General features: G+C 41.1%; 1 protein-coding gene across 1 annotated transcript; it reads left to right on the forward strand.

The window, feature by feature from the left end:
* Positions 1-348: 348 nt before the first annotated feature.
* On the forward strand, positions 349-9,409 carry otop1 (otopetrin 1; the record flags this gene model as incomplete). Its single annotated transcript, XM_081382536.1, has 6 exons — positions 349-721; positions 806-942; positions 3,322-3,380; positions 3,579-3,709; positions 6,482-7,356; positions 9,239-9,409. 6 exons carry the CDS (start codon positions 349-351, stop codon positions 9,407-9,409), a joined length of 1,746 nt encoding a protein of 581 aa, XP_081238662.1.
* Positions 9,410-10,231: the final 822 nt, after the last annotated feature.

The following is a 10,231-nucleotide window of genomic DNA, read 5'->3' on the forward strand; positions in this document are numbered from 1 at the left end:
AGGAGGGCGTCTATAAAGAGCCTTTGACCAGTGAAATCCGAGATCCTAAAAGCTTCGCTTGAGCCACAGAGACCGAGGAAAAGCTCACTGGAGCTTCACATCTCACGGAGGAATGACTCGCCTGCCAGAGCGCGCGGAGAACCGATGAGCAGCGCGCGCGTTAGGACGAACACACGGTGAAGTTTGCGCGTTCTTGGCATCTCACAGATGAATGAAACTCAATCCGTGTTAATCTGCTGCTCTTTCTGGGAGGTATATAGCGCGATTACCCGCGCGATGGACGCGCACTGAGCATGTCTGCCGTTCCGCGAGCTTCCGAAAGCGTTCCCACAGCGTTCAACCTGCACCATGGTGGAGAACAGCCTGGACATCATGTGTCTGAACAAATACGGCCCCAGTTCCTCCTCCTCATCATCATCCTCAGACGCAGAAAAGAAACTTTTCTCCAAGCTCAAGGTGAGTTTGACCAAGAAGTACCCGCAGAAGAACGCGCAGACCCTGAGCGCGCAGTACGGCACGAACCTGCTTCTGATCGGCTTGTCCGTGATGCTCGCGCTCGCGCACCACGGGCCCGCGGTGAGAGAGGAACACCTGCTGACCTTCATCACGGTGCTCATGCTCGTGCAGCTCGTGTGGATGATCTGCTATATGATCCGGAGGGAGCGCGAGCGCAGCCCGATGCCGGAGAGAGACGCGCACGCGGGCACGATCTGGATCCGAGGTGAACCAACCAACCAACCGGCTCGTTTACTGAACGCTTAGCTCTGTGAGCGTGAGAATGATTTATGTGCTGTTTGCTTGTCAGGGGGGCTGACGATGCTGGCGTTACTGTCGCTCATCATGGACGCATTCCGCGTCGGATATTTCGTCGGATATCATTCCTGCATCTCCGCCGTGCTCGGGGTCTATCCCATCGTCCACGCGCTGCACACCATATCCCAGGTGAGAACGCGCATGTGTCACGCGCTCATGTTTGATTTTGTAACGCAAAGTTGAGATGTTGAAACATTTTCCCCCGGGTTTAATAAAGTGACTTAAACGTCACACTCATCCGCATACATGGGGATTGCGTGAGAAAAAGCATACAAATTAAACATTCAACCCTGGTCAAAAATATCAATAGAAATTCTCCTTCTCCTGTCACTTCTATTACTGACACTCTACGCACATGCGCATTCTTATTGTGTTCTTATTGCGTTCTTATTGTACCTCAAATTACCATAAATGCACAATGTGACCATTACAATTTGTCCAAAGCAGCTTCACGTGAGTATTGTTGCAAAGTTCTTCAGTTATGAAGTGATTCATCTTTAGATGGAAGCAGAAGGTGTCCAATTCTGGGGAAAGTTACGTTGAAAAGTAGTGCGTTACAATATTGTGTTACTCCTTTAAAAAGTAACTAATTCCACTACTTAGTTACTTTTTTTTAGAAAAGTAATGTTGCAATATGGTGTTACTCCCTTAAAAAGTAACTAATTGCGTTACTTTGTTACTTATTTTAGAAAAGTAATGCGTTATGGTACTTTTGTGTTACTTTTTTCCCACCTGGACTGGGCTTGTTTTTTTATAACAAAAAGTTATATTTTTGGGCAAAAGACCCTTTCACACCAAGAGTGAAATAATAATCCTCAGGCTGAAGGAAATGCAGATTCACTCTTGTACAGTAGAGTACAGTAGAGAAGAGGTAGAGTACAGTAGTGTACAGTAGAGGTAGAGTACAGTAGTGTACAGTAGAGTACAGTAGAGAAGAGGTAGAGTACAGTAGAGGTAGATTACAGTAGTGTACAGTAGAGGTAGAGTACAGTAGTGTACAGTAGAGGTAGAGTACAGTAGAGAAGAGTACAGTAGTGTACAGTAGAGGTAGAGTACAGTAGAGAATAGTACAGTAGTGTACAGTAGTGTACAGTAGAGGTAGATTACAGTAGTGTACAGTAGAGGTAGAGTACAGTAGAGGTAGAGTACAGTAGTGTACAGTAGAGGTAGAGTACAGTAGTGTACAGTAGAGGTAGACTACAGTAGAGGTAGAGTACAGTAGTGTACAGTAGAGGTAGAGTACAGTAGAGAAGAGTACAGTAGTGTACAGTAGTGTACAGTAGAGGTAGATTACAGTAGTGTACAGTAGAGGTAGAGTACAGTAGTGCACAGTAGAGGTAGAGTACAGTAGAGAAGAGTACAGTAGTGTACAGTAGAGGTAGAGTACAGTAGAGAAGAGTACAGTAGTGTACAGTAGTGTACAGTAGAGGTAGATTACAGTACTGTACAGTAGAGGTAGAGCACAGTAGTGTACAGTAGAGGTAGAGTACAGTAGAGAATAGTACAATAGTGTACAGTAGTGTACAGTAGAGTACAGTAGAGAAGAGTACAGTAGAGTACAGTAGTGTACACTAGAGGTAGAGTACAGTAGTGTACTGTAGAGTACAGTAAAGGTAGAGTGCAGTAGAGAAGAGTACAGTAGAGTACAGTAGTGTACAGTAGTGTACAGTAGAGGTAGAGTACAATAGAGAAGAGGTAGAGTACAGTAGTGTACAATAGAGGTAGAGTAGAGTACAGTAGTGTACAATAGAGGTAGAGTATAGTACAATAGAGAAGAGGTAGAGTACAGTAGAGTAGAGTAGAGTACAGTAGTGTACAATAGAGGTAGAGTAGAGTACAGTAGTGTACAATAGAGGTAGAGTAGAGTACAGTAGTGTACAATAGAGGTAGAGTAGAGTACAGTAGTGTACAATAGAGGTAGAGTATAGTACAATAGAGAAGAGGTAGAGTACAGTAGAGTAGAGTAGAGTACAGTAGTGTACAATAGAGGTAGAGTATAGTACAATAGAGAAGAGGTAGAGTACAGTAGAGTAGAGTAGAGTACAGTAGTGTACAGTAGAGGGCGACGCTCAAACAAACCTTTCTGCTGCTGTTCTGGATAACAGAAGAAGAGGATGCAGGAGAAGCAAGTTTAACACTTACTGTACCAATAAAAACAAATAAATCTACATTCATTTTTGCTCATGGTTTAACTGAATCATTGAAGATCAGAAGCAAGTACATTGGTCAATAAAGTGAGATTAAATGCATAAAAATGTATGTTTTATTTAACATATTTAGTTATTGGAGGTTTGCACAGTATTCTGATTTTGCATTTCACTGAAAAGTTATTACAAAATTACTAAAAGTAATGCGTTACTTTACTAGTTACTTGAAAAAGTAATCAGATTATGTAACTCAAGTTACTTGTAATGAGTTTTCCCAACACTGACTCATTATCCAGTTCAAGAACAGTGAATGTGGCAAAGATGAAGTACACCGATGTTGATGTGTGTTTGCTCTGATCAGGTGCATTTCCTCTGGTTCCACATCAAAGACGTCATCAAGAAATACGAGACCTTCGAAAGGTACAGATGCGCTTCCTCCTAACTCTCTCTTATTCAGAACTGACGCCTGGGACTCAGTGCTGGAGAACATCAGATGCATGAGAAGTTTCTCTGTACATGCCTTTAGAAACGTCTAGATTACAAGACATTGTGTAGAAGGATTTAACTCCACACTCATGTGTGTTTGTGCATGCGTGTGTGTGTGTGTGTGTTGAGCAGGTTCGGAGTGATTCATGCCGTCTTCACGAACCTGTTGCTCTGGTGTAATGGAGTGATGTCAGAAGCCGAACATTTCCTCAACAACCACCGGAGACGCTTAACAGCACTGGGATACGACAATAGCTCTATAGGTGTGTGTGTGTGTGAGAGTGAGTGAGTGAGTGTGTTAGTGTGTGTGTGTGTGTGTGTGTGTGTGTTTTTGACTGCTTACTGTGGGAGGAGTCTGAGCTCTTTTCCGCTATATAATCTCTCTCTCTCTGTCTGTCTCTCTCTCTCTCTCTGTCCCTCTCTCTCTCTCTCTTTCTCTCTCTCTCTTTCTCTCTCTCTCTGTCTCTCTCTCACACTGTCTCTCTCTCTCTCTGTCTCTCTCTCTCTGTCCCTCTCTCTCTCTCTCTCTCTCTCACACTGTCTCTCTCTCTCTCTGTCTCTCTCTCTCTCTGTCCCTCTCTCTCTCTCTCTCTCTCTCTCTCTCTCTGTCTCTCTCTCTCTCTCACACTGTCTCTCTCTCTCTCTCTCTCTCTCTCTCCATCTCTCTCTCCCTCTCTCTCTCTCGCTCTCTCTGGATTAGATTAGATTAGACCTCTAGATGGCGTCAGAGAGTCACAGAACATTCAGAACATTAATTTTTCTGTCTCAGAGTCTGTTTTTAAATCTAGGTTAAAAAACCTCCCTCTTTTCACAGGCTTACAACTGTCCTTGATTTTAATGTTGAATTTTCTGATTGGTGTTTTTGATGTAAACTCCCTGCACTGCAAAAAAATGCTTTTCTTACTTTGTATTTTTGTCTTGTTTCCAGTCCAAATATCAAACATTTCTTAAATCAAGATGCATTTATTAGATGAGTAAAATGATATCAGATATTATGTCCTGTTTTCCGGGGGAAATAATCAATATTAAGGGCTCTATCTCGCACCCAGCGCAATTGACTTTGTACACCGACGCATGTGTCATTCCTATTTTACACCCGACGCACAGCGGACTCTTCCCTCCACAGACGCACGTCGGTAAATTAGGGAATGAACTTGCGCTCCCGGGGGCGGTTCAGGGAAAAGAGGAGGTGTGTTCCGGCGCAAACGTTCCCTGGTGCTATTCTGCAGTTTCAGAAGACAGTTCCGCCACTGACCAGGAGAAACATCGTCTAAAGTCAGCGGCGCATGTTATTCAGATGCTGTTTTAGAGGTTGTATCAGCGATTTCAGGCCCAAACATAAATGATCACATTCATCTAATCTTTCCTAACGATCCGCTAGCTGCCGCCCCATAAGCAGGCCGTCATAAACCGCGTCTCTGTCGGCAGCCGAGGCTCTGAGATCTGCACACAAAAACAATCGGTTTCACCAACCACTCAAAACCAAAATAAATGTTCCAACCAATCACCGACAGGGGGAGGGTGCTGTGAGGTTTTGCGCTCATGCACGGCTGCCTATGACGGCTGCACGCGAAAACCTCAAAACACCTTCCCCCTGTCGGTGATTGGTTGGAACACTATTTATTTTGGTTTTGAGTGGTTGGTGAAACCGATTGTTTTTGTGTGCAGATCTCAGAGCCTAGGCTGCCTACAGAGATGTGTTTTTTGACGGCCTGCTTATGGGGCGGGCAGCTAGCGGATCGTTAGGAAAGATTAGATGAATGTGATCATTTATGTTTGGGCCTTTTTTTGGGCCTGAAATCGCTGATACAACCTTTAAGGGCGCATGCTTGGCCATAATCAATGTAGCGTGAGCACAACACTCATACACTTTGCTTCTCTACTCTACACACAGACGCAGCAGTTTTCATTTTTGCTAATCATCCATTATTACAAGGAACAATATTAACACACGAGAGAAATCATTGCTGTGTCCATGAAGATGTGAAAGAATAGGCATAAGTCTAGCTTACACATTTACCCAAATTATCATACGCCTGTTTAACCGAAGCTAATCTGGGTGTGTTTCTCCATCCCCAATGTCACTTCTCTGTGTGTTACGGCCCTGATGAGAACGTCGGTCTCCTCGGCTGTGAACCGCTCCTGGCAAATCCGCCGTTATAATAGCAATCTGCCATGGAACAAGCGCGCCTGCTCTTAAAGGGAATGTGAGATGACGCTCTGATTGGTTTATTTCACGTTACGCCCAAACCACACCTATGAGTAATGAAGCGACTTCAGACCAACACATTTTAGATTTGCGTCGGGCGCAAGAGTCATTTATCCCGCCGGTATAATAGCAACAGCGCCCAATTTAATTGTGCTTTTATTGTGCTATCAGGGGCCGGGAAGAGGCTTTAGTTTGGGGGTGCTGGGGGTTTTGGGTTAAACTATAAAAGACTATAAAACTCATCAAAACTTCACAACAAGCGTATCAGTGAGAACATTCCTTTAAACAGCACACACACACACTTAACATCACATTTTTTACATTATTGATACTGCTTTTAATCGTAATGCAACGGACCGGTCATAATATAAATTAAGCCTTTAAATAAAAGGGTTATTGGGCTGTTTACACTGTCATTCACAATAAAAGAGCGTTCACAGCGACAGGAAATAGAAATCAACACAAAAAACCTGCCTAGTGTCTACCTTACACAACACTCGCGCTCAGGAGTCGAGCGGCTGCGGACCAGTTATTTCTACACACACACTTTCACAATAAGATGTAACACTCTGCACGTATGTTTTAAAAATCATAATTTAACATATAAATAACACTTTTTAAATAGCCCACTTAAAGTGTTTATTACAAATAAATTACTAAATGCTAAAAGTGAATAAATGTAAATGAACAAAAATTTGCGTTGCATTTACAATCCTGTGAAAACAGCACCCCCACTTCCAGTGCGCTATATGATTGATTGATTATCTTCCGAAGGTTTTGCAGAGTGTGAGCTGACATGTGTGTGTGTGTGTGTGTGTGTCTGCAGTGGATGTGGAGCCTCACTGTAACTGCACCACCAGCGTCTGCTCCATGTTCTCCACCAGCCTCTACTATCTCTATCCCTTCAACATCGAGTACCACATCTTCGTGTCGGCCATGTTGTTCGTGATGTGGAAGAACATCGGGCGAACGCTAGACCGGCACAGCAACCGCAAGCGTCCCAGCACGCGCAGTCCGGGTCTTCTGATCGGGGCGCTCGCGGGCCTGCTAGCGCTGGCTAGCTCCGTCACGGTTCTGGTGGTGTACCTCATCCACGTGGAGAAGTCGGAGGAGACGCGCGAGGCCGCCGTCTCCATGTTCTACTGCTACGGCGTGGTGATGCTAGCCTGCATGTGTGGCGCTAGCGGCACGGGGCTGCTGGTGTACCGGCTGGAGGACTGTCCCATGGACACAGGATCGAACCCGTCACGCACGCTGGACACGGAGCTGCTGCTGGGCTCGTCGCTGGGCTCATGGCTAATGTCCTGGTGTAGCGTGGTAGCGGCCGCGGCGGTGGCAGGGCGTAGCAGCTTCCACTGGACCTGTCTAGCGTACTCGCTTCTGCTGGTTCTGGAGAAGTGCATGCAGAATTTGTTCATCGTGGAGTCGCTGTACCGGCAAAGCCGAGAGGACGAGCCAGCTCCACCCGAGATCTTCTCCGTCACGCCGCCGTACGACGGCATCGTGAACCGTGGCTACGAGACGCAGGATAAACGCTGCGCTGCTCTAGAGGCTAGCGAGGCTAGCGAGAACAGGCAGGGGTTCGGGAGGAAGAACGGGGACGCTACGGTTCCTGTGGGAAACCGGCTCAACGTGACGACCGGGAGGAAGAGGCAGATCCTGAAGAACATCACCATTTTCCTCTTCATGTGCAACGTCTCGGTAAGCGTTTACACCGCATAAATAATCTTGCTGTAGTATAGCATAAAAAGTCAAAATGATGACAAAGTAAATCTGAATTATGAGATAAAGTCAAAATGGTCACATATTAAGTCATAATTATGAGATTAAAAAGTCAAAATATTATTTATTTTTTAATTATTCGACTTTAATCTCAGGATTTTTGATTTAGTATATCAGTTTCGACTCATCATTTTTATAATATATCATACTTTAAATTTTTAAAATCTCAATTATGATTTAGTATAATTATGACCTTTTATCTCAATTATGACTTAATTTGTCATCATTTTGACTTTATGATTGTCATAATTTTGATAATTATATTTATATATATATATATATTTATGATTATATTTGATAATTCATAATTATGATTTAGTATTTAATAATTTTGATTTTTTCTCATAATTATAACTTAGTATGTCATAATTTTGACTTTATTTCATAAATATGATTGTCATAATTTTGACTATCATTATTATTTAGTATGTCATAATTTTGACTTATCTCATAATTATGATTGTCATAATTTGTCATTTTATCATAATTATTATTTAGTATGTCATAATTTAGACTATCTCATAATTATGATTGACATAATTTGTCATTTTATCAATTATGATTTGTATGTCATAATTTTGAATTTCTATCTCTTAATTATAACTTAGCATGTAATCATTTTTACTTTTTATTTCATAATTATGACTTAGTATGTAATCATTTTTACTTATCTCATAATTATGATTGTCATAATTTTGGCTTTATCTCATAATTATAACTTAGTATGTCATAATTTTGACTATCTCATAATTATGATTGTCATAATTTGTCATTTTATCATAATTATGATTTAGTATGTCATAATTTTGAATTTGTATCTCTTAATTATAACTTAGCATGTAATCATTTTTACTTTTTATTTCATAATTATGACTTAGTATGTAATCATTTTTACTGATCTCATAATTATGATTGTCATCATTTTGGCTTTATCTCATAATTATAACTTAGTATGTCATAATTTTGACTATCTCATAATTATGATTGTCATAATTTGTCATTTTATCATAATTATGATTTAGTATGTCAATTTTGACTTTTTATCTCATAATTATAACTTAGCATGTAATCATTTTGACTTATCTCATAACTATGATTGTCATAATTTTGACTTTATCTCATAGTTATAACTTAGTATGTCATAATTTTAACTATCTCATAATTATGATTGTAATAATTTGTCATTTTATCACAATTATGATTTAGTATGTCATAATATTGACTTTTTATCTCATAATTATGATTGTCATAATTTGTCATTTTATCACAATTATGATTTAGTATGTCATAATTTTGACTTTTTATCTCATAATTATGATTGTCATAGTTTGTCATTTTATCACAATTATGATTTAGTATGTCATAATATTGACTTTTTATCTCATAATTATAACTTAGCATGTACTAATTTTGACTTATCTCATAATTATGATTGTCATAATTTTGACTTTTTATCTGATAATTATAACTTAGTATGTCACCATTTGTCATTTTATCATAATTATTATTTAGTATGTCATAATTTTGACTTTTTATCTCATAATTATAACTTAGTATGTCATAATTTTGACTTTTTGTTTCATAATTATGACTTAAACAAGACTCAATATCTGGTCCTTTTGCTTCTCCAGTAAATGTATCTTTATTTAAGAATGTTGAAACTCTGAGGAAGAAGAGCGTGGTATTTTCAGTGCAGCAAGAACATTCCGCTAAACATCTTCAGAAAGAAACTCTTAGATGTTTGAGGAAGCGACTAAATGACGAGATCCAGGTTTGATCTGTGGTTTTGTCTCTGGTTCAGCTGTGGATTCTCCCGGCCTTCGGCTGCCGGCCTCAGTACGAGAGTGTTCCGGAGACCGAGACGTTCGGGTTCGGCGTGTGGACCACGGTTCTGAACGTGGCCATTCCCATGAGCCTCTTCTACCGCATGCACTCCGTGGCCTCGCTCTTCGAGGTCTTCAGGAAGGTCTGAGGACCAGTCATGTGACCAGTCAGAGCGGGAACCATCCGATCATGTGACTTCTCAGAGCGGGAACCATCTGATCATGTGACTCCTCAGAGTGGGAGCCATCCGATCATGTGACTCCTCAGAGCGGGAACCATTCGGACTTTATCTGGTGCTCAAACACTGTACACACACACACACACCATCAGTCTGCGTTCATAATGAGTGATCGTGTGTGTCGATCTGATCAAGTTCTCATGGATTTGATTGGCTCTCTCCATAACTAGACGTTCTCAGGCCTGAAGATTCTCACACACTCCTCAATGTTTACAACCCACGTCTCGAGTCCAACACTGTTCTCTTATATCCAGTTCTCCGGTGGGATTTAATCCTGAATGTTTTTAGTACACTGTCCAGTTGGAAAATCCTTGAATCTATCAGGCCATTGACCTCGAATCTAGTGCATATTGTACTTTATCTTTCAATCTTTTTTGTAGTTTGTCTTGCCCATAATTCAGTTTTCACGTTCTGTATTTGCTTTGGATCTGTTATAGATAAAAACATTCAGTGAGACGTGAAACACACGATCAGTGACACAGGAATCACATCACAGACTGAGTTTAACTCGTCATATTTCATCATTTCTCCAGATGATGTCATTGTGTAGCTCATGTGTCGTGCGGGAACGTGTGTGTATATCGTGGGAACGGACTGTTAAAGCTCCAATATGTAACAATTTTGTAATAAAATTTCCGAAAATAACTTGCACAGTGTGAAATATTTCCTCCAGTTGTGTACTTACAATATCTCAAAAGTCTCCAAAGATTTTTTATTTAAGAGAAATTCCGA

This window comes from Scardinius erythrophthalmus, assembly GCF_964197995.2.
Source record: "Scardinius erythrophthalmus genome assembly, chromosome: 13".
Lineage (NCBI taxonomy): Eukaryota > Metazoa > Chordata > Actinopteri > Cypriniformes > Leuciscidae > Scardinius > Scardinius erythrophthalmus.